Source organism: Hemitrygon akajei, chromosome 8 (genome assembly GCF_048418815.1).
Source record: "Hemitrygon akajei chromosome 8, sHemAka1.3, whole genome shotgun sequence".
NCBI classification, from domain to species: domain Eukaryota; kingdom Metazoa; phylum Chordata; class Chondrichthyes; order Myliobatiformes; family Dasyatidae; genus Hemitrygon; species Hemitrygon akajei.
This window is the reverse complement of record NC_133131.1, coordinates 27,231,210-27,256,645: the sequence shown is the minus strand read 5'-3', so window position 1 is coordinate 27,256,645 and position 25,436 is coordinate 27,231,210. Positions and strand designations below refer to the sequence as shown.

Sequence of the window (25,436 nt, the reverse complement as noted above, 5' to 3'; positions counted from 1 at the left end):
TGTGTAATGAGTCTGCTTGGCAATGCCCATACCTCAGGTTTTACCAGCTTGAGATGAGCAAAAATAAAAATACAATAATAATGTGGCAGCAGCATTGGGAAAGAGGTGATTAGTTCAGAAACCTGGTTGCAAATGAGAAGAAGTTCTTTTAAGTCTGGAAGTCCAGAGGAAAAAGGCCCAATGGTAATTATAGTGAAAATGGTTAAGTCTATTAATGAGGACGTAATAACAAATATCTTTGAATGAATAATAGGATTGAGTTGAATCAACAGGCATTTATGAAAGGAACATAATCTTTTATGAATCTAATCTTCTGGGGTTGGTCAACACATTTAGAGCACTTGGAATTGGGGATAGAATTCTGACAATGGATTGAGAATTGAAAGCAAACTACGGGAATAAACAGATCCTTTTTCAGTCTTCAAGACATCCTTTAAAACCAACTTCCTGTGCTAGTCTCTCATTTTGAGGCTTGGTGTCTAATTTTGTTAAACAGTGTTATACAAAACACTTGCGCCTTTGAGGCATTTTGCAATGCTTAAGTTTAAATTGTTACTAAGGTATTAATGTGAAATATGTGCTCCCTAGAATCATTCTGTACGTCATTGTTAGACAAGTCAAACAGCCTTTACAGTAATTATCACTGATACATTCAATACCACACACAATACGTAATGTTGGTAACATATCTTGTAGCACTTATTTTTCTTCATATTACAGACAACAGAACTTCCAGTGTAGACACACCATTATGTACAATGGAGTGACATGGAGTTATAAACTAGTTCCTAGGGTATTAGTGCGTTTCTTGATGACCATAAAATAATGGAAACATAATGGAAATACAGGTTGAGTACCCCTTATCTGAAATGCTTGGGGCCAAAGTGTCTGGATTTCAGATTTTTTTGGGGATTTTGGACTATTTAATGAGATAGCTCGGGGTCGCCCTCATTTCCGACTCTGAATTTATGTGCTGCTGGTAAGCAGTCTTTAGCTTACACTTGTTCATTACACATGTGTACTCAACAATAAAAATTATTACATTGAATTAATAGAATGAAAATATAATGTGTGTTGGGTAAAAAAAGCAGCATCGGGAGAAGACCTGAATCAGCTGTTGAGCAACAACTAACAACGGCAGACTTTCAGTCTCCACCTTTGATACTGCATTTTGATTAAAAGTTTACTGTACATGTATTGTATTTTACTTTTTTTAATGTTTTATGTGAGGTATAAAAACAATCAGCATTGTAGACTTGTTCTGGTGTTAGATTTTCATTAGCAACACGATAAAAATGTAATACTATTATGTAAGGTATATCAGCAACATTGACTTGTTCTGTTGCTGGATTTTTGTGATCGGCAGTTGTTTTAAAAATTTAATTCTGTGCCTTTTCTTAAATTCCAGACTGCTGAATATTCACAATTACCTTCAACTTTCAGTTCTTTGTGACAGATCTTTGCTTGTTTCATGATCAGAATATGATAAATTAATTCTTTCAATACACGATCAAGGTGTTCATTTTTTGCTTTATGCAGTATTTTTGTATTTTTTCATTAACTTCTGTTCATTACATACATGATGTCACTTTTCAGAACTATCTGTGATACACAAAGACCAGTGCATCACCTGGCAACCTTTCCAGAGCCTTGTGAATTTTTTTTTTTTCATACGCTGATGATGGAGGTTTTTGGATTTTGGAATTTCGGATAAGGGCTACTCAACCCACAATAACACTAGTGACCTTCTTAGCAGGAAATGTAAAGGAATTACCAATGAATGAGGAGCCCACGATGACAACGTCTTTTTCATTTGATAACTCATGAATTTTGTGTGCATCTTCAGGAGTATACAAGCAAAATACATTTTCTAGATCTGCTCCTGGACAACTAAGTTTTCGAGGTCTGCATTTAAACATATCACATATTACAAACAAAAATGAACTCCAAGGAACTGATGTATATCAAATATGTTTTTCTGTTGCTATAATGTCAAAACTAGAAATTTTGAAGGATTATATAGTAGAATTAACAATCAACTCAAAAGAAATCTCAAGACAAAATAAACAGATCTGAGGAACTATTATGTTAAAAAAAAAACACATTTTGGTGAAAAAACATTCCCAAGTTCAAAACTAATTAGAAGGCACTTGAAATTATTCATATACTGTACATGTGTCTGTGGTGATATCACATGTCACATGTCAGAACGTGATTAGACAGAGTTCGGAGCATGCGCAGAATTGACAGAATGATCGAGAAGCTTGTATGTTAAGTCGTGGTTGCTGTTTTGCTGTTAAATAAAAGTTCTAGTTATGTTGTTCCAGAATAGGTGTCTTTATGAGTAACCCACGGCATGTATAAAGAACGCAACATGGTGTCAGAAATCGGTCTGGAAGAATAATTCGTTTCGCTAACACGGGAGAAGCAAAGATAATCGAAAAAGAAGCACAAACTTTTTTGTTGTTGGCTAACAGCTTTAAGAATGGAAGTTTTACAACCTCAGAAAACACTTCAGCTGACTGGGAACATAGCTGAAAACTGGAAAAGATTTAAACAGCATTTGAAATTTATTTATCGGTGTTCGGAACAGAAAATAAATCAGAAAAAACTAGAGCTGCGATTCTACTCCACGTGATTGGTGATGAAGCAATTGAGGCATATAACCATTTTACTTTTGAGCATGGAGATAATTTGAATCTAAAAGCGATAATCAACAAGTTTGAAGCATTTTGTATACCGAAGCGCAATGTTACGTATGAACGGTACAAATTCTTTACATGCAAGCAGCAAGCTGGTCAAACGATTGATCAATTTGTTACGGAATTGAGAAATCACAGTAAAACATGCGAGTATGTAGAGCTGACGGACTCTCTCATTAAAGGAAGAATTGTTTGCGGCATTCTGGATAACGGTCTGAGAGAAAGTCTCTTAAGAGAACCAGATGTAAACTTGGAAAAAGTTCTGATTCTCTGAAAAGCTTCGGAGTCCGTAAAGTCACAGGCTAAAGAGCTTTTTATTGAGAACTGCAGCGTACACGCTGTGAATAACTGCGAACATGTTAGAAAAAATAATGAAGCAACGACGAAACCGACGGAGAGCAAGACGTCATCTGAAAGAAAAAAAACTTTGTGATCGCTGTGGGCAGCAGCACCGACCTAAAATGTGTCCAGAGTATCGGAAAGTGTGCAACAACTGTGGTAAGAGCAATAATTTTTCACGCTGTTGCAGAAGTAGAAAGGGAAAAAAAGCACATAAATGCAGTGCTTGAAAATGAACGTGAGGAGTTTTATATCGATGTGCTTTGTGAAAACAAACAAAGTAAGAATGACTGGACTATGCCATTGCAAGTGAACCAAAACATTATTCTGTTTAAATTGGATACTGGAGCACAAGTAAATTTTCTTGCAGAATCTGAGTTTAATGCATTAAAGCCAAGACCAGTGTTGCATCAGACAAATATAAAAGTGACTGGGTATTCAGGTGCAGACATTCCAGTTAAAGGAACATGTGTGGCAAGAGTATCACACAAAAATATGGTGCACATGCTTTCATTTGTGTACAGTCAATACTTGGTTTATCTGCCTGTGAGAGACTGAATTTGATGGTAAGTATTTTAGTCCTGGATAGTGACACAGAGTCAGAATACAGTGACTTGATGAAAGAGAGAGAGAGAGAACAGAATTTGATTCCAATACAGCAAAAGTAAAAAAAGTCATAAAGAAAGATCCCAGACCCATCCCTTTGTTACCAGCATCTGACAAAGCACTGCCACCATAACCAAACTTGCCGGTACAGTACAATACTGATCTGAAGCCAAAGAGTGACAAGAATCAGGATCCAATTGAAGAAGTGAAAGCACAAGTGAAGGAATTGAGAAATTTTATTGAAATGATGAAGTCTCAGCATTAAAAAAAAGAGATTACACAGTTAATGAATGAATTGCGATTTCTTTGCAAAGGCCTCAAGAAAGAGACAATTTCAGAGTTTCCATTAACTGATGCAGACCAGACGAAACATGAAAATACCAACGAAACACGAACTGTGTGAACTGCTTAGAAGGTCGACTCGTGTTTGTAAACCCCCAGAGAGACTGATAGAGACATGCTAAATTATGCATTTGTTTTGATTAATGTTGCTAATTGTTTTTCTTTTTAAGGAAAGGAAGATGTGGTGATATCACATGTCACGTGTTAGAACGTGATCAGACAGAGTTGGGAGCATGCGCAGAATTGACAGAATGATCGAGAAACTTGTATGTTAAGACATGGTTGCTGTTTGCTGTTAAATAAAAATTCTAGTTATGTTCTTCGAGAACATGTGTCTTTATGAATAACCCACAGTAGGTATAAAGAACACAACAGTGTCTAAACAGGTTTACTGCTAAAGTCTTCTGCAATTGCTTTGGACTTCCACATACATATGCTGTGGACAAGTATCTGCTTTTTGCTTTTATACTTTCAGACATTTTATGATGGCAGTTCATAAGGTAGTTACTGGCATGCAAGGAACTAACTCATCAATGTCCTGCACTGATGCCATACTGAAGATAGTATTAAATCAACAGTGCATGAAGTTTAAATAAAATCAGTCGCTACATGCCATGGAGGCTTAGTTGCCAAGTTCATTCAAAACACAGCTTTCTTTATCAAGGGAATTAAAGGATATTGAGACAGCACAGGAGAATGGTGTTGAGACAGAACATCAACAGGAAGTCTTTAGGAACAATAGAGCTGCTTCGAAAGGCCAAATGGCCTCCTCCTGCTCCTACATCTTATGTTCCAAAGCGCTGCTGGCCAACTTCCTTGTTATACCATCTTAAATTTGTCCTTCAGAATTCCCACTGACATATCATAACACATATGAAGTCCTATCTATCCATCAGTCTGGCCAACATAGGCTCTGGTACATTACACCTTGATTTAAAATTTTCTTTTCTGTCTTCAAAATCCTCCATGTATTCACTGCCCTATCAAATTCTAAATCTGATTACTAATTTTTGCAGTGTGTACTGAAGTCCCAAAGGAGCAGGATAATTGTGGAGTGGCGGGTACGGGCTGAATCAAGGCAACAAGGACCAAGCCTGAGAGTGGGAAATGAGCCGATGTTCAGCTGCTAGAGCAGTCTTGGAGGTGATTCAAAGTGCCAGAACAGAGGCGAGGTGAGCAAATGCAAGGCAGAGTCAAACTGGTAGGGCTCGGACCAGAGAATGAGGTAAGACCTGAGGTTTCGTCAATTTAAGCGGCGAGCCGAACTGGAAGGGTCAAGTACGGACCAAATCGAAGTGGCAGGGCTCAGGACTGAGAGAGCATTTCGGAAATGGCAAGGCCTGGGTCTGAGTGCAAGGAACAGGCCGAAGTTTGACCAATGTAAGCGCCAGTGTGTCGGGGCCAGAGGCGAGCGATGGGCCAGTGTTCAGCTCACTTTTCCGCGAGGATTACACATCTCTTCTGCACTGAACTGAGACTGTGGCCTGCAACCAGTGGTCTCCCAGATCAGATACAGTGACGACTGGCTTCATGGCTGTGGACTTCAGTTGTTTGCTTTCTTTCATTGTTTGTACAATTTGGTTTCTTTTCTCTCTACACGTTGGGTGTTTGACAGTCTTTTAAAAAAAAATTCTATTGGGTTTCTTTCTTTAGTGGCTGTCTGTAAGGAGGCAAATCACAAGGTGGATATAGGATACATAGTTTGACAATAAATGTACTTTGAATTTATTTGGTTTGGCCGAACAGCGTGGGCAAGGGCCCGTTCTTGTGCTCTACTGTTCTATGTTCTATGTTGTAAACTCTTCTATCCCTGTTACCCCTGAGACAAGTGAAATTGAAATTCCAAAAATTAGGTAGAAACCTAACTATACCGATGGTAAACTCTATTAAGTGAAAGTCACTAACGTTGCCACATCACATTAGATCTGTACACCGCAGTTCAATGCTTCTTTCTGACTGTTTCTAATGTGGGCCTATGTTCACACAGCGCATTTGTTATGCTATAAAGTAAATTTATCACAGGAATGAAAGGAGTTTTGAAAAATTGGCATAATTTCAAGTTTCAAGATGAACCATATATTGTTCCTACTGAACAGAACAACTTATTCTCAGATAATCTAATAAGTCTAGATATAAACAAAAACATTAAAAGTTATAAGCAAGTTGGAAAGCATTCGACCTACACATTCAGGTAGCTGGTATTTGCAAATCAGAAAGAACCAGTCACTTACATGCAGCCTGTTGCTATCAGTAAGTAGTCATATTGCTGGGTGGTTCCATCTTTAAAGGCAACCCTCCTTTTACCCGTGTTCACCGATATTGCCTAAACATAACAGAAACAACGCATTTACATCTGAACCTTTCAGGGAATACATTCCTCTGCTATCAGCATGTACTTGCAGCATTTAGGCCAAGGATTAAAGTGTGTGTTTACATTTTTGAATGGAAACCTCTGCTAAGACGGAAGCACTTGGAATCCTTTCCTTCTGGATATTTTTCTTTTTCAGTACATGTAGTATTGGCAACTATAACGCAGAAAGATATTTTGTAAATATGTTGAATACTTGAAGCTACACAGACAACTTGAGGAAATCTCATTATGCCATCACAATGTGTAAATAAAAGGAGGGCATCCTAGTGCACCTACGTTCACTATTTGTACTCTAGACTTTGCCTCTTTGTATTATTATCTCTGCCCAGTTTTTCTTTGAGCACTCTACCCTTTTTATTTGTGGAATAGTTCACTGAAAAGTTAAACTGTGAATTCAAAACCACTGGGAAATGGGTCAAACGATAGCCTAAATAATCCTAACATGTTTGAGTGAAATTGTTGTAAGGGTTTATTTCCTGAACAGGTAAAGCTCTGGTGTAAGATTATATTGCACAGATATACATTCTCTGCATCATTGACTATTACAATATAACATTTGGTTACTTCATGCTTCCTATTAACCAGGACGTTAGAGGAAACAACCAATGAAAGAGCATCCTGATTGATATCAGGAAAGTGCTATGAAAACCCATGCGATAAAACAGGACCGCACTTAGAGAGCACCTGGGCCAACATCAGCTCAGCACTTTAGGACATCTGAGCCACCTCTTCTGCTGCACATTGCTTAAAGCTTTCGGTGGTTTGCAAGGTAGTGTTGTACAATACCTATACCACATAATGTATCACGAAGAAATCTGCTGATGCTGGAAATTCAAGCAACACACACAAAATGCTGGTGGAACGCAGCAGGCCAGGCAGCGTCTATAGGAAGAAGTTCAGTCGACATTTCCGGCCGAGACCCTTTGTCAGGACTAACTGAAAGAAGAGTTAGTAAGAGATTTTAAAGCGGGAGGGGGAGTTCTGAAATGATAGGAGAAGACAGGAGGGGGAGGGATGAAGCTAAGAGCTGGAAAGTTGATTGGCAAAAGGGATACAAGGCCAGAGAAGGGAGAGGATCATGGGATGGGAGGCCTAGGGAGAAAGAAAGAGGGAGGGGAGCACCAGAGGAAGATGGAGAGCAGGCAAGGAGTGATTGTGAGAGGGCCAGAGAGAGAAAAAAAGGGAGTGGGGAGAGAGAGCGACAAGTAAGTAAGTAAGTAAATAAATAAATAAATAAATAAGGGATGGGATAAGAAGGGGAGGAGGGGCATTAATGCAATTTAGAGAGCTGTCAAGATGAAGCCACACTCAGGTTGGAGGAACAACACCTTATATTCCGTCTGGGTAGCCTCCAACCTGATGGCATGAACATTGATTTCTCTAACTTCTATTAATGCCCCTCCTCCCCTTCTTACCCCATCCCTTATTTATCTATCTATCTATTTATTTGGTTATTATTTATTTATTATTCCCCCCCCCTTTCTCTTTCTGTCCCTCTCATAATCACTCCTTGCTTGTTCTCCATCTCCCTCTGGTGCTCCCCTCCCCCTTTCTTTCTCCCAAGGCTTCCCGTCCCATGATTCTTTCCCTTCTCCAGCTGTGTATCCCTTTTGCCAATCACCTTTCCAGCTCTTAGCTTCATCCCCCCCCCCCCCCCATCTTCTCCTATCATTTTGGATCTCTCCCTCCCCTTCCCACTTTCAAATCTCTTACTATCTCTTCTTTCAGTTAGTCCTGACGAAGGATCTCGGCCCAAAACGTCGACTGTACTTTTTTCCATAGATGCTGCCTGGCCTGCTGAGTTCCTCCAGCATTTTCTGTGTGTTGCTATTATTTTTAACCCTTAATTAACCATCAACCCTGTTCCTCATGGACTCCGGATAGTAAAGCTTTTACTGCATTACCAGAAACTATCCTCGCCACAATAAACCTGCTGATACACCTTAGCTTGAAACAAAGCTAGGCACCTTACAAAACCATGTATAACCATGACTTTTGTTTTTCTTGGTTTATTTATTTGTTATCTGGTAGCTAAAAGTGGCTGTAAAAGTGGCTGTAAAATACCAGCACTGAGAGTAAATGTCACATCTCACCTCCTTGTTCGTCAGCATCTCAATACCATGAGTGGAGTAAAACTCGGACTTCCGTAACAAGATTCTTTCAATGCTGATTTCTAACTTCTGAAGAAACACACAACAATACAGTCAGAAATGTTTCAGAGAATGCAATGTGCTGTTTGTAGAGGAAATACAGAGCTCTGTTCAGTTAGCTTGATAAATCACCTTATGGGTGTATCGTCATGCAACTAATAATATCAGTTCTCAGCTCATTCAATTAATACTGTTCCCAAGAGTCCGTGAGGAAGGAACAAAAGAGAAAAGAATCTTTATAGAATTGTTGACAAGTAAATGGGTGTAATGCTTTCAAGAAATCTATGTAAGTCCAAGAATAGAGGTAACAGCAATGTCACAATCATTGCAGTTACAAAAACATACTTTGCACTGAAATTAGTAATTTCTTGTCATTTCTTTAATGCATACACAGTAGAACAAATCTTGTCTGAGCTGGAAATTACTTTGACAGTGATTACATTCAATTTCTCTTTCAGTTCAACATACTAAAACAATCTTTACCCACAACCAAGACCTATTTGCTTCTGTTCTTTAAATGAAGTTACAGAGTACTACTTCAGCCCACCTAGTCCATGCCAAACTATTGTCCTGCATTGTCCCATCAACCTGCACCAGGACCATGGTCCTCCACACCCCTACAATCCATATGCTTATCCAAACTTCTCTTAAATATTAAAATCAAACCTGCGTCCACCAGTTCCACTGGCAGCTCATACCACACTTTCACCATCCTCTGATTGAAGAAGCTTTTCCTCATGTTCCCCTTAAACATTTCACCTTCCACCCTTAACCCATGACAGTACAGTTTCGTAACTCCAAAGCATAAAACTAATCAAAAGAAAAAGTTGGGGGGCTGGGGATAACATGTATCTACGTAGTTTCTATTCTTGTGAGGTGTACACTTATGATGTGGTGCTGTAATGACGTATGCCATTCACGTACTTTTACATATAACCCATAATGAATTAAGTGAACAAAGAATGCTTAATCAAACAATATATTTACAATATTACTCCTCCCTGTCTAGCTATAAGCTCCAACTCAATATAAAATGCATCTCAACTTATTTATAAAGTACAGTATATAATACAACTACTATATAGACATCCATAGCCTCTATTTAAACTCAATCATCTTTCCTTGCCCAAAGAACCACATACTGCATTTTTTTTAACTCCAGCATCTTGCTGCATTTTTTAAAAAATTTAAATATCTCCTTTCCCTTTGCGAAGTAAAAACATGCTGAACTTCAACAGGTAGTTGTCTTGGGTTCATTTCAAATCTTGTTCATTACCACTGTTACGCTTTGTAAGTCCAAAACATGAAACGAATCGAAAGAAAAACACTGGGAGCCAGGGATAATGTGTACCTATTTCATTTTCATTTTTGTGAGATGCATGTTTATAAAATGGTGGTGTAATGATGAATGCCTTTCACATACTTTCACATATAACTCGTAATGAATTATGTAAACAGCAAAGAATGCTGAGTCAAACAATTCACAATATTACTCAAATATTACTAAAATATTAAATACACAATAACCTCTAGTTCTAGTCTCAGCCAACCTCAGTGGAAAAAGCCTGCTTTAACTATACCACTTATAATTTTATATACTGTTATCTAGTCCTAACTATGCCCTAACTTATTCAAGTTTTCCCTATAACTCAGGTCTTCAAGTCCTGGGAACATCCTTGTAAATTTTCTCTGTACTCTTTCAATCTTATTGATATTTTTCCTATAGATAGGTGACCAGAACTGCACACAAATTAGGACTCACCAATATCTTATACAACTTCAACGTAACATCCCAGTTCCTGTACTCAATACTTTGGCTTTATAAAGGACAATGTTCCAAAAACTCTCTTTACAACCCAATCCACTTGTGATGCCACTTTCAAAGAATTATGGATCTGTATTCCCATAACCCTTCAATTTACTGAGAAAACAGCTCAGGAAAGACAATCACTATGCATGCAGACACAGACAATACCTTCTAACTGGGTAATCTCAATTATTGCATTTACTGTAGTATCTTAGATATTGTTTTAATTTGAGTGGTGTCAAATAGGATCATTCAATTATTTCCTCATTACCGATTTTCAGAAATAGGGTTAACAAAAAATAGATTTTAAAATACCATTGCAAAAATCTCTATAATTCAGAGCATTTGTCCAAACATTATTTATGTAGTCCAAGCATTGTTTATATCATATACATATACAGTGCCAAATTCTTTGTGGATTACTGTTCAGCAAACCAGAAATCCACTATCTGAGTCACTGCTTTTCATATGTTAACAACAGAATTACGCTATGCTAATTTGGTAGCCATCTGATCAATGCTAACCATGGTGGGTTATCAAACTCACTGGAATCAAAATGTTGGTGCTTTACAGTCCTTGATCCACTACTTTATAGGAAAATACATCATAAAATACACAACTAATTGCACAATTCATCAAAATGATATCATATTGTTGTTGAGGTGGAGTCAACATTTAACTCCAATTATTGCAGAATAAGCTTTTTAAAAAGATGACAGTATAAAAATTGAAGGAAATTATAGTAATAATTGCAATAGACGTAACAAGGAAACAATATCCTTGCAGTCTAGGAAAAGGACTGGGCCATTCATTCAGATCAGAAAAGGGCTAGTATACTTAAAATGATAACATTAAATAATGCTGACAGTTGTTCATTATGTCTGAAAGTGGTAATTAAATAACTTTTATTTTAAACTTATTAATCTTTATGATATTTGTCTTGATACAAAGAACATACTGTATAACATTTCTGTTTCCATGGTCATGTTTTCATACACTCTGAAATACCTACCACATTAAACTGTAAAGGGTTCTTTGGGAATGACCACATTACAGGTGGTCGTGCACTGTGTGCCTGTACCTCTGGTTAATTTGAGACCAATTTACTTAATATCCTTGGTTCCTCAACAGATTGTCAACTAACAGGTAAGGGCAGGCATTAACATAATCTTCTCTATAAGTGCTGCTCCAACAACTAATGGAAAACAATTACGAATCTATACAATATCTTGGTTTCAATTCACATGCAAAATATTCTTCAAGCAAGTCCAGATTTACCAAGGGTCAAAAATTTTTAGATTTTGCATGTCCACCAGTGTTGATAGTGTTTCATTTACTATGAAACAAAGTGATATAATAGCAAATTTAGCAGTATTGAATGAAGATTAGAGGCAAAAGTGTGTCTAATTATTTAACCTGCAATATAACTATTTCCTTACTAACCTTGCTGAGTTTTGTACGGTCATAAGGCAAGTGTTGTTCTTTGGTTGCTATTATTATGCGTCCTGTGTAAAATTCCTGGCGAAGAGTTTCTGCACAAATTAACGAAGCTGGACCTTATTGCAGAAGTGAAAATGTACAAGAGTGTTAATTTAAAAGTCTTCAATAAATCTACAAGAGAACCATATTCTCACTTTGGCAATAGTTACTTTGGAAGTTCTTGCTCAAAATAAAATATGTGATTTCTACATCTTGTCTTTCATTTGGGCTTTTTTCAGGACACTGACAACAATATTCAGAAATTAACCATATAATATGCCCTAAGTAAACATTAACATAGAAATATGATAGCAAAATCAGGCATAGTGAGGCCAAGCTAAAGAAGACATCATCAAACACAAGAAATTTAAAACAAACTGCAGATGCTGGAAAGCTGAAACAGAAACAGGAAATGCCAGAAAAGCTTGGTGGGTTGTGACAAAGCGTCTCAAGTCCAAAGCTTAGTACTTCTTTCCAAAAACTCAGCCTTAACTGCCAAGCTTTTCCAGCATTTCCTTCTTAAGGTACTTATCAAAGCTTAATTTTTAAAGCTATTAATGCTAAACAAGATTAAACTTCAGGCCTGTTCTTTCCTAATGTTTAGCAATTTAAAAATAATCTTTGCACGTGAGCACAGGCAGATTATTTTTTTATTTCAGACATCAAACGTGACTCAGAGCAGATTATTGCTTTGGTTTGGTGCGGCTGCACTGCAACATGCAGAGGCAAATTACTTCACTTCGTAGAGAATACAACCTTTTAGTTGATACACTATACCTACCTCCACCTATAAGAAGAATGACTGTCTTATTTGTTGGTGATGGGGTGACCATGGTTTTGATCCTTCTGTTTTCTTCCAAGGTCTATTTAAAACAAACACACCCACACAATACTGAATCCCGTTGACAGGTAGACAAACAAGATGATAAGAATTTATTTTTGAAGTTTGCCTTTGCCACACTAAAGAAAACGTACTTCAACACTTGCCGATATAATAACCTTGCCATTCTGAACTTCAACCTGTGGAATCAAAAGCAAAAACAATGTTAAAATGATTATACTTGAGTGGTTTTTTTTCTTCAAAGCATCTGTCTTGCCAACTTCACGCAAAAGGGGATTTATTTCTGAAGTTTATTCATCTGTTTTATAAACTGTCTCATCTGTTCAATGTATCCCAGGATTTCATTGTTCAGATATGCCATAATGGAAAAAAAAGGTGAAAAAGAATACCCTGTCTTAAAAAGAAAGAGATGCCTTATTGTCATATGAATTACAAGACATGCAGAAATGTTTGAAGGGATGAATTTAAATCTTAATCCATTGCTAATGTTTATGGGTGCTCTTTCATTCATGTAAAGAATAGTCATTTTCAAATGACAGTTTTTAAAAGATACATTGTTCGAAGTTCCATGGTGTATTACAGCTTGGCTTTCTTCCTGGCAAAGCAGAAAAACAAATAAAGATCTGAAAGCAATATGGGCAAATGAGCTGTGAATTACATATTATTGTCTAATACTTTAGAGCAGCCATTGACAATGCCTTTGAAAACTGTTCATTAGACATCAGGTCATCAGTTAGTTTTGCTGGCCATCTCAAAAAGCCAAATTAGCTAGGAATGTCCTCAAGTAACGTACTGTACTTTTGAACTGTCTAAACAAATCAGTGATTTCATTATTGTGTGCAGTTTTGGTCTCCAAATTTGAGGAAGGACATTCTTACTATTGAGGGAGTGCAGCGTAGGTTCACGAGGTTAATTCTCGGGATGGCGGGACTGTCATATGTTGAAAGATTGGAGCAACTGGGCTTGTATACACTGGAATTTAAAAGGATGAGAGGGGATCTGATTGAAACATATAAGATTATTAAGGGATTGGACACGCTAGAGGCAGGAAACATGCTCCCGATGTTCCAGAACCAGAGGCCACAGTTTAAGAATAAGGGGTAGGCCATTAAGAACAGAGTTGAGGAAAAACTTTTTCACCCAGAGAGTTGTAGATCTATGAAATGCTCTGCCTCAGAAGGCAGTGGAGGCCAATTCTCTGGATGCTTTCAAGAAAGAGTTAGATAGAGCTCTTAAAGATAGCGGAGTCAAGGGATATGGGGAGAAGGCAGGAACAGGGTACTGATTGTGGATGATCAGCCATGATCACATTGAATGGTGGTGCTGGCTCAAAGGGCCAAATGGCCTACGCCTGCACCTATTGTCTATTATCTTCTGAAAGATTTGATGGACATTGATCAAGAATGCAGGTATGGCACCTTAAAGTGGACAATGGTACATCGCCCTGGCTGCAAAAGAGGGAGGGAGAGGAGGACTACAATCCAGACTGAAACACTGAGGAATTAAACTTCTTCCACCCAGCACCTTGTTAGCAAATATGCTGTCACTGGAGAACAAGACTGATGACCTAAGGGCAAGATTGCTGTATCGGAAGGAAATGAGGGACCACAGGCTGTGTGACTAGACCTCTGCTCTACTCGCTCTATATTTATGACTGTGAGGCCCAGCACAGCTCCAATGCCATAGTTAAATTTGCTGACAATACCACTGTTGATGGATGAATCAAAGGTGTTGATGAATCGATATACAGGGGGGAGATTGAAAATCTGGCAGAATGGTGCCACAACAACATCTCACTCATTGTCAGCAAGACCAGGGAGCTGATTATTGACTTCAGGAGGAGAAATGAAGGTCCATGAGCCAGGCCTCATCAGGAGGTGAGGTGGAGAGAGGGTCTGCAACATTAAATCCGTCTGCTATCATTTCAGAGGATCTGTCTAGACTCCAGCACCTAAGCATCATTAAGAAGAAAGCATAGCAGCGACTCTACTTTCTCAGAGGCTTGTGAAGGTTTGGCATGTCATCTAAAACTATGACAAACTTCTATAGTCAGTGGAGAGTATACTGACTGGTTGCAACACAGCCTGGTATGGAAACGGCATTGCTCTTGAAAGGAAAAGCCCACAGAAAGTAATGGATACAGTCTAGTCCTTGCCCACCCATAGAGCACATCTACAAGGAGCGATGCCTTAAGACAAAATTACCCATCATCAAGGACCCGCACCACTGAGGCCATTCACTCTTCTCACTGCTGCCATCAGGAAGAAGATGCAGGAGCCTCAGAACCCACACCAGCCAGTTCAGGAATTGTTATTATTTATCCTGGTTCTTGAACCAGTGGGGTTACCATCACTCAACTTTACCTACCCATCATTGAACTGTTCCCAATATCTAAGGACTCACTTTCAAGGACTCTTCATCTCATTTTCTCGATATTTAATGCTTTATTTATCTATTATTTTTTTCTCTCAGCTCAAGCTGGTAAAATCTGAGCTACAGGCTTAGCCAAGCAAATTTCTAAGCATATTTCTTAATCGCTATGAATTTTCAGACTATTCTAGTGGTGTTTAGTGTTGTGACTTTCTGTAGATTTACATAAATATTGCTGTGTAGGCCTAACAGCTTAATGGTATTGTGCAACAATTTTGGGATGATACCAATTCTTTGGGACAAAATACGTTCTAGACAAAATACGTTCTAATCATGTTCTAGTCTTTCAATTTCTTTTAATTCAGTATATTTTTGGAGATTACATTTATTGATCTTTGTATGTTGTGTGTGTTTGGAATGGCTATATCTATAAAAAATTAGTTGTTCTTGCTTGTTTACCCAGCAATATTATATCCAGATGGTTATTACGTATTATCTTATCTATAATAATAGATTGATCATAATGTAATTGTAGGACTCTGATTCTGAAACTGGATCAGGCTTGTACTTATAGTCAGGTATGGGCGTTTCATTGTTTATATTTTAAGGCAAGAGTTTGGTGAATGACGTTTGCCACTCGATTGTGCCTAAGTAGTCAGATTGCATTAAACTGCTGCAGGATCCTGTAATGTGTCATATTGCTTCTGGTTTCTCTTGGAATTTTCTGCATTTGTCATCTTGAATTTGTTGTTTTTTTTATGATGTACATTTGACTTTTTTGTTTTAACCACCTGGTCCTGTATTGTCAATGAACTGCTTCTTGTAAGCGCTCCCCAACTCTAAGCCAGGCATTCAAGGCATTCCCTAACCCTAACCCATTCAACACTTCCTTGTTGACATCTAGTCTGCTCAGATGTTAATAATGGTATTATTTTTTCTCTTTCTTGTTATATTTGCACAGTTTGTTGTTTTTCTGCACATTGCTTGTTTGACTGTCCTGTTGTGGCGGTCTTTCATTGGTTCTACTGTGTTTCTTATATGCACTGTGAATGCCTGCAAGAAAATGAATCTCAGGGTTGTGTATGGCGACATATATTTACTTTGACAATAAATTCATTTTGAACTTTGAATGTTTTAGGTTTGGTCTCACTTTGTGCTGTTCAGTTGAATGGAAAGGGTTGCATTTTGTGTGAGGGCCCTGGGTCATAAATTGTAAGATGATTGCAATTAGCCAAGGTTTAAGCAGCTAATGCCGGGCAGTGAATCTGCTAAAAACTGCCAGTGTGGTGATGCTGTGCCTGAATGGATTCAAGCCTGACAAAGCACCCAAAAAAAATTGCCAACATTTATGGAGCTATTTTATAGCAATGGTGAGTTGAATTTTAAAAACATGAAGAAGCTATCATTGGTAATAGAGGTTGGTGAGAGAAGCTGTCTGATGAAAATCTAAGATATACTCATTCAATAACTTGCATCTTGAAGATTAAAGGTTAGTTTTATTTGTCACATGTATTTCAAAACATAGAGTGCAATGCATTGTTTGTGTCACAAATGTGCCCACAAGTATCACCATGCTTCCAGCACCAACATGGCATTCTCACAACTTCCTAACCCTAACCCGTACTTTTTGGAATGTGGGAGGAAACTGGAGCACCAAGAGGAAACCCATGCAATTACAGGGAGAAAGTACAAACTCCTTACAGACAGCAGCAGGAATTGAACCCTGACTGCTGGCGCTGTTACAGCATTGCGCTACCAAGATCTAGGTGTCCTTGTTCATCAGTCACTGAAAGTAAGCATGCAGGTACAGCAGGCAGTGAAGAAAGCTAATGGCATGTTGGCCTTCATAACAAGGGGAGTTGAGTATAGGAGCAAAGAGGTCCTTCTGCAGTTGTACAGGGCCCTGGTGAGACCACACCCGGAGTACTGTGTTCAGTTTTGGTCTCCAAATTTGAGGAAGGACATTCTTGCTATTGAGGGAGTGCAGCATAGGTTCATGACGTTAATTCCCGGGATGGCGGGACTGTCATATATTCAAAGATTGGAGCAACTGGGCTTGTATACACTAGAATTTAGAAGGATGAGAGGGGATCTGATTGAAACATATAAGATTATTAAAGGATTGGACACGCTAGAGGCAGGAAACATGTTCCCGGGGTTGGGGGAGTCCAGAACCAGAGGCTACAGTTTAAGAATAAGCGGAAGGCCATTTAGAACAGAGTTGAGGAAAAACTTTTTCACCCAGAGAGTTGTGGATCTATGGAATGCTCTGCCTCAGAAGGCAGTGGAGGCCAATTCTCTGGATGCTTTCAAAAAAGAGTTAGATAGAGCTCTTAAAGATAGTGAAGTCAAGGGATATGGGGAGAAGGCAGGTACGGGATACTGATTTTGGATGATCAGCCATGATCACATTGAATGGCAGTGCTGGCTCAAAGGGCTGAATGGCCTACTCCTGCACCTATTGTCTATTGTCTATTGAAAATCCTGAAGATTCATTATGAAATTATAACCCAAGAATGTTTTCATTTATATCAATATTTTAGTAACTTTGTGCTAAGTTGAGGCTATGCACTGCTCTAGGGATCCATCATCATCTCTTATTGAGATTTTCATTTATCATTAGCTCAACAATACCTTCCCTACATCTATTCTGCTCAGAATAATTCTTCAATACAAATCTTTAACTGTGTAGACATAAATTTTAATCTTAAAATGAATTTACATAATTAATATTTTATTAAAATAAAATAAAATTACCACCTGGACATTAACTTCAATATCTAGTTATGCATAAATGTCACTGACAATTCATAGTTCAAGCGCAAATAGAATCATTATTATAATTAAAATTGTACCGGAAAGCATTGTAGTGCATCAAGACAAGGGTACTCTTCGATATCACCTGTTTTTATATTAAAACAGGCGCCATGCCAGGGACATCGAACTCTCCCATTAGAGAGAACTCCTAGATATGTAGAAAGATATAAGACTGTGTATAAGATGAGAAGATACATTGAGAAGCATGTTGAAATCAAATTTCGTCATACATTGGATAACATTTAGGATTCATTTCAGAGAATAAAAATATACAAATCCAGGAATCCTCCCCCACCCCACCCCTTCACCATTCCCATCCCCTTGTTCCTCTCTCATGATATCTCCTAGTCTGCCCATTGCCTCCCTCTGGTGCTCCTCCCCACCCCTCCATCTTTTTTTCCTTTCATCCATGGCCTTCTATCTCTTTCACCAATCAATTTCCTAGCTCTTTGCTTCATCCTTCCTCCTCCAAGTTTCACCTATTGCCTGGCATTTCCCTCTCCCCTCCCCCCACCTTTCAAATCTACTCCTCAGCTTTTTTCTCTCCAGTCCTGCCGAGTAGTGACACAAACAGAACAAAGGGTCCTGCCTGATATTCCTTTCACAGCCAGTATCATTTAAAAAAAGGTTCAGTTCAGTAGGTGTTATGGAGTCTTACTGAGATTACATATACATTGCTGTTGCTTACAGTGCCTTTTGACATGAAAAAGTGTAATGGAAACCGTGTATTTTGACAAAATGAGGTACAACAGAAAAGCAAAACTGCATTTTCTTGGCAAAGGAGACTCAGTTATTTCCTCATAGGGAAGATGCCTGAACATATTGCTGAGATTGGTGGTAGAGGCTAATACAGCAGGGACATTTAAAAGACTTTTGAATTGGCAAATGGAAAGAAGAAAAATGGCAGGTTATGACCATGTTAGAAGAAAGAGTTAGATTGATCATCAACCAGGTTTAGAACTACCTGGCACAACATCGTGGGCCAAAGGACCCATACTATGATCTTCTGTTCTATATTATCAGTTGTGAGACACTGAAAAGTGCACCTGTGGCTCTTCCTACTTTGACAAAGAGAGCCAACTTTGGGTAGACTATATGAGCTGTGGAAATCATCACCAAAATCAGTAACTCATTACTCTAGGAAATTAGACAGTGATTTGTTTTGTATGTGTGTATGCACGAGTGCACACACAACCTTAACTCCTAGTGCAGTTGTTATGTTAGATACTAAGCTTAATACTCTAAGTCTATCTAGTGTACTTGCCTCGTAGTTCAATTGTGCTGGGGAATTTGCACTAAATGATAATTGCATTGCATACCAATAGCTCGATCAGTCCAGGGAATGCAGCAGAGAAATTCATTACTGAGTTCCACTTCCAGATTTTCCTATTAGGGGTCTTCAGGAGGACAGTTTCATATAAGTCCCTGAGTACAGTCAGGGATGATGGATGGGAAAGATGTGAGTAGATCCATTTGGTATTGGTCACATGCCGACGTGTGAGCACAAGGTAAATTAACCAATTACTTCTCTAGATCATTACTACTGTACGTTACCCTTTTAAAATTACTGATCTTAAATAATGTGTATAAACATGCAACAATATGTGGCAATAATGAATGGGTTTACATGTATGAAAGACAACATATTACCTTTTACCAGTGGAGCTCCAGCATGAGTACACAAGTGCCCTAGGGCACTAAATTCCCCATTGCTTTTGATAAGCAACAGCTTATGGTTTTCTACTTCAAATTCACGCATCCTGCATGCAACAGCAGATTAATTAAAAGTTTAATTCCACTCAAAAGAAAGAATATTAGACACCAGACATTAGCCCTCTTCTAGTTTAAATTTCTCTCCTATCTTCAAAATTAATTAAAATTTAACATTTTGTTGGCTGGAGTATTCTAATTAGTTTTAGACGGGGCTACTTTTATAAAGAAACAAAGTTATGTGTAGGTAACGTTTTTATAAATTTATAACTGGACACATGTTACAAAGGGAGATCGTGGTTCAATGATTCTATGTAATATCAGAGAATGTATACAGTATACAACCTGAAATTCTTACTCTCCACAGACATCCTTGAAACGCATGCACAAGCAGCATAATTACCTAACATCATCAGTAACCAGGACAAGATTGCTGCTCTCTGATAATCTAATTTTGTACTTCGTGGTCAGATAATTAACTCTACTTAAATGCATATATTTTGCTACCATTAAATTTTGAACAACCAATATGTTGCTTTCACCAAAATCCTAGAAGTGAATCTGATAATAAAGCTCAGAGCTTAATGTTGATATATCCATTGGAAGCTTAAGGTAAAGGGAGAATACCATGTCAATATTGAACCAAATGTAAAATTGAAGTCAGCATTAATGAGAAGCTCTCCAACGCTAAGATACAAACTGGCATATTTTTCAAATATGCAGGAGTGCATACCAAAAGAACAGACTAAAACTTGGTGGAGTTGCTGCTAAGGTTTTGTGGGGAAGAATTACAACATGGGGTTTTGCTATCACTGAACTTTGAGGGGCTAATGATTATGTAATATCCTTTCTCATGGGTATATTTTTTAAAGTGGAAACGAGTAGAATTGGTGCATTGTAAGAGGATGTATTAATTTGATGGTGCAATGAAAAAGTAATTGTATTTCCTGTGTATACTTTTAATAAATAATGTATATTTTGAAATTACAAAGTAAGTAACTTTAAAATGTAAACACAAGAAACTACAGATGCTGTAATCTGGAGCAACAAACAAAAGTCTTGAAGAACTCAGCTGGTCAGATAGCATCAGTGGAAGGAAATGGTCAGTGGACTTTTCACATCGAGACCTTTCATCTGGGCAAGTCATGTGATGGTCTTGACCCAAAACATTGACTGTCCATTTCTTTCTGAAGATACCACTGGACCTGCTCAGTTGCTCCAAATTTTTGTGTGTTCCTGCAGTAAAATAGAAGACAGCTCGGTATGTTGGTGGCTCGATCTCCTCAGCTCCTCAGTACTATTTCCACAATAGTAATTGAGTCCTATAGGTTATTGTGCAAACAATAGATCTTTGAGTAGAAGCACATTAATATTTTGTCAACTGCAGTTATAAATGGTATGAACACTTACTCTCCTTCGTTCATCTCTTCAACTGAACAAATCTCTTTCACAATTATAGCCTCCTCTTTCTCTTTTGTCTTATGTGTATACTTGGGAGATTTATTCTCTTGGCTGTCAATTATAGGAAAATTAACTGTAGTGAGAAAAAAGAATAAGGGAAAAGAATTATAAGCTCTTTCTTTTGTGAAATGACAGGCAGCCCAATACCATTTCCAAGTTTGATTACGTAAACTCAGAAATCCTTAGTACATTAGTCATAGGTCTTACTTTATAAACAGTGCCAGTAATGGCATTGTGAAAAATAATTTCAACAGTAATTATAGTCAAATATTAAGAATCTACACATAAATGACAAAATTAGCACAACATAATTTGGATCTGAGAGAACAAAGATTTATTTGTTTAAAGACACAGAGGTTCTTTTATCGTTGTTCAGTGTTAAATCAGATCTTGAACATGAGGTGTGAAAGTCAAAGAAAATTTCTTCATATTGCTGTTAGTGTGGAACCTGCACTGCAGCACAGAAGAGTAACTTCAGTTGACTGCTTTTTCAAGCTATGACCAGCAAAGCTACAAACCAAATTTTGGAAGGGTGGACAAACCTAGACAGCGCTTTTGCAGTTAGCAAGGATACGATGGGCAATTGGCCTCCTTCTGCATTGTATAAGGGATGATAAAGTGTTTTATTCCTGTAACTCAATTAAAAAATGTGCAGAAATGCCCCAAATGCCATCAGTTATGTTTACACTCACATAGATTAGTTTAGGCATTGTTTCTGAACCTTAAATCATGCTGCCTCTGAGAACGGTCAAGACTGATGAAAATTGTTTCAACAGTCAGTGCCAGAGAACATCATCTAATTTTTTGACAGAATCAGAATCAGGTTTATTATCACTGAAATATGTCATGAAATTCATTGTTTTGCAGCAGCAGAGAAGTTCAGTACATAAAAATTACTATTACTTAAGAAATATAAAAAAATGTAATGCAAATGGAGAGCAAAGGCGTGTTCACGGTCCATTCAGAAATCTGATGGCAGATGAGAAGAAACTGTTCCTAAAATGTTGACAGTCCAGATCTTCTGCAGTGGAATAGAATATCTGTTTATAAATGAAGCTGTGTTTGGATCGCAACTACAAATCTCTAAAACAAAATTAATATAGAAGCTAAAAAAACTTACTAAAATGTATTCACTAAATGACCATTAAAGCAAAAGCAATTAAACTTCAGTGTTACTCAGTCTGAAAACTATTTCTTCTCTAAATATAAATAGTTTATTATAAACACAATCCCAGAAGGAAAAATTCAAGTTCCCCCTTAAAACACATCCAATAAAGGTAGCTCTATAGATACATTCCAGGAATAAATCTGTAATTTGATATACACAGATACACTACCTTTATACTTAATTCTTTATTAAAAATGTTACAATCTAAACCAACATGCATATTTTAAGGATTTTTGCTAATTTGATTAAATAAGGAAATGCTTTATTTGATGCAGGTAGTTTTTAGAAAAATATTAGAACAAATTTTCCTTTCCATTCGTGCTATCTTCCAATATTTAGTTTAAATGATCTGTTACCGCTATCAATTTTACTCTTATTTTTAAATGAGTAGCAAGTTTCAGTCAAAACAGCGAAACATTGTAAAAAGGTACTACAAAGTTCTACAACACCTCAAAAGTGGTCCTAACAACTAAAAAAAAATGTTAAGCATAAAGATACACAAGTAGCAATAACACAACTATAATTTTTTTTTATTTAGAGATGTCAGGTTTAATTTTTGCTTTTCATTTAAGTATGATAAACAGAAAATCCTGAGAATTCAGTCTACGCCCTGCTCCTGGCGCGGGACTTTATCTTTAGTGTATTAACTGGGACCTCCTTGTGCAAACTAAAGTATAATCAAATATTTCATTTTAATAAAGCAATTAACCGCTGATAATAATCGTAAATTCTATTTCCGTTCATTTGAAACGCTCTTCAATCTAGAAGCAAATATGAATCAGTTCATTTCTCCTTAAACAATATGGTGCTAATACATAAAAGACATGATACTTTTTACTCAAGAAGTTAACCATTCAAGTTTATCTTACTACTCTCCAATATCCATTCATGATATTCTGTTCATCTTGAAAGAACACAATATAAGATTCTTGATTATACCGGGTGCACCGTGTGAAATACATCTTTGCTCATAATGCTAACGAGGAACAAGTTCTCCGAACACATGAATACGCTTTAAAGAGGCATTTAGTACCTGATCTAGATTTGCCTACTCCCATCCTGACTGGGTGAACTTCAGACGGCTACAACCTAGAGACGCAGCGACGGAAGATGCCGAGCCACGGGGAAGCGAGCCTGCAAGGGAAGCAACAGCTCTGAGCAGCGAAGGCTTTGCCGAGCCAACGTCAGCAGAGTCCGGGGTAAACAATGGGCGACAGGGTAACGTGCCTGTCTCCTAGGAACAGCCCCGCCCCGCCTGATGTCACCAGCTGTCGCCGCCCGGGCACTGAGATGCAGAGATCCCGCAGTGACTTATTTCAGAGAATCGCGCAAAACTTGTTCTTTATCGTGAAACAGAACAGTACGGCACAGGAACAGGATCTTTAACCCTCGATGACTGTGCTGAATATGAGGCCAAGCCAAACTCGTCCTATCTGCCTACACACGGTCTGTGCCCTGTCTCTTCATGAGCCTGTCTAAATCCACATAAAGTGCTGTGGTATCTCATTCCACAACTTCCCATGGCAGAACAATCCAGGTAATTATAACTCTGTGTAAAATAATGGCTTTATAAATCTTCAGATTAGATTAAACTTTCTTGTCATTGTGCCGAGTACAGATACAAAGCCAAATGAAATGCAGTTAGCATCTAACCAGAAATGCAAAGAATATTGTTATTTACAAAATAACTGCCAATAAAAAGTAAGTGCTACAGCACACAAATATAAAAGTACTGAGACAGTACAATATGGGTGCAATACTGCTTAGCACAGAGTCGACTGTACTTCCTTAGAAGGTTGGCGTCATTCAATGTCTGTAGTGAGATGCTGAAGATGTTCTATAGGTCAGTTGTGGAGAGCGCCCTCTTCTTTGTGGTGGCGTGTTGGGGAGGAAGCATTAAGAAGAGGGACGCCTCACGTCTTAATAAGCTGGTAAGGAAGGCGGGCTCTGTCGTGGGCAAAGTACTGGAGAGTTTAACATCGGTAGCTGAGCGAAGGGCGCTGAGTAGGCTACGGTCAATTATGGAAAACTCTGAACATCCTCTACATAGCACCATCCAGAGACAGAGAAGCAGTTTCAGCGACAGGTTACTATCGATGCAATGCTCCTCAGACAGGATGAAGAGGTCAATACTCCCCAATGCCATTAGGCTTTACAATTCAACCGCCAGGACTTAAGAACTTTTTAAAAGCTATTATTAATGTTTTTTGAGATAGTGATTTAGATGCATATCATATTTTTTACTGAGTTAAGTATTGTATGTAATTAGTTTTGCTACAACAAGTGTATGGGACATTGGAAAAAAAGTTGAATTTCCCCATGGGGATGAATAAAGTATCTATCTAGCGCTCTGATGTGAGGTTTGGCAGGGTTACAGTCTCAGGGAAAAAGCTCTTCCTGTGCCTGCTGGTGCAGGAGCGGAGGCACCTGTAGTGCCTACCAGATGTGAGTAGAGTAAAAAGTCCATGGTTAGGGTGAGATGCATCCTTGATAATGCTTTTCGCCCTGCCCAGGCAGCGTTTATGGTAGATGTTCTCAGTGGTGGGCAATCGGGTGCCAGTAATCCACTGGGCAGTTTCCCCTTTCCTTTTAAATCTCTCCCCTTCAGTATTGGAAAAAATACTCTGTCTACCCTGGAGTAGCCCCTTCAGAACCTGATGAAGGTTCTTGCCCTGGAATGCCAATTGTTTATTTCCCTCCATAGATGCTGCTTGACCTCCTGAATTTCTCCAGCACTTTGTGTGTGTTGCTCCAAATTTCCAGTATCTACAGTTTCCCTTGCATCTCTGTCACACCTGTTTCATAATTGTATATGCTTCCATCGAGTCACCTTGTTGAAAACCAGTCTCCTTGAAGCATAGGGAAGTAATGATGTAATTGTTGCACTTTTTTCATCAACAGTTTATGATGTCTGCAGTAAAAGAAATTACTAACAAGTTTTTCCTTTTTTTTCCTTCTTTACTCCTCTCTGCCCATTGGAGTGGTGCAATGTTTAGGGGGTCTGTCCGCAGGGTGGGGCCTAAACCAATATTGAAAACATGAAATAAGTATGTCAGGTTCCAACTGAGTTGGTCAAAGACTTCGGAGGCCTGAGGATAGGGAGGGAGGTATGCTTTAGCCCTTGTGTGTCAATGGATTTCCCAGTGATGGTCCATAAAAATAATGCTTGTTAATCTATGAGGAACCAATATTTTAATTAACTGTTAAATACGAATCAAGATTTTATGCCAAAGATCTGTCATCATTAAGATCTTCCATCAGTACTGACTATAG

General features: G+C 38.1%; 1 protein-coding gene across 1 annotated transcript in view; it reads right to left on the bottom strand.

Moving 5' to 3' along the window:
• Window positions 1-23,348, bottom strand: part of aifm4 (apoptosis inducing factor mitochondria associated 4) — a 53,841-nt gene extending 30,493 nt beyond the window's left edge. Inside the window, exons 1-10 of the mRNA XM_073053491.1 lie at window positions 23,197-23,348; window positions 20,945-21,068; window positions 19,475-19,584; window positions 17,863-17,972; window positions 12,772-12,816; window positions 12,578-12,659; window positions 11,761-11,873; window positions 8,454-8,540; window positions 6,221-6,312; window positions 1,775-1,905 (exon numbers count right to left, since the gene is read on the bottom strand). Coding sequence (XP_072909592.1) covers window positions 1,775-1,905; window positions 6,221-6,312; window positions 8,454-8,540; window positions 11,761-11,873; window positions 12,578-12,659; window positions 12,772-12,816; window positions 17,863-17,972; window positions 19,475-19,584; window positions 20,945-21,068; window positions 23,197-23,221 — 919 coding nt within the window. The 5' untranslated portion in view covers window positions 23,222-23,348. The remainder of the gene's footprint in view (window positions 1-1,774; window positions 1,906-6,220; window positions 6,313-8,453; window positions 8,541-11,760; window positions 11,874-12,577; window positions 12,660-12,771; window positions 12,817-17,862; window positions 17,973-19,474; window positions 19,585-20,944; window positions 21,069-23,196) is intronic.
• Between the last annotated feature and the right edge of the window lie 2,088 nt (window positions 23,349-25,436).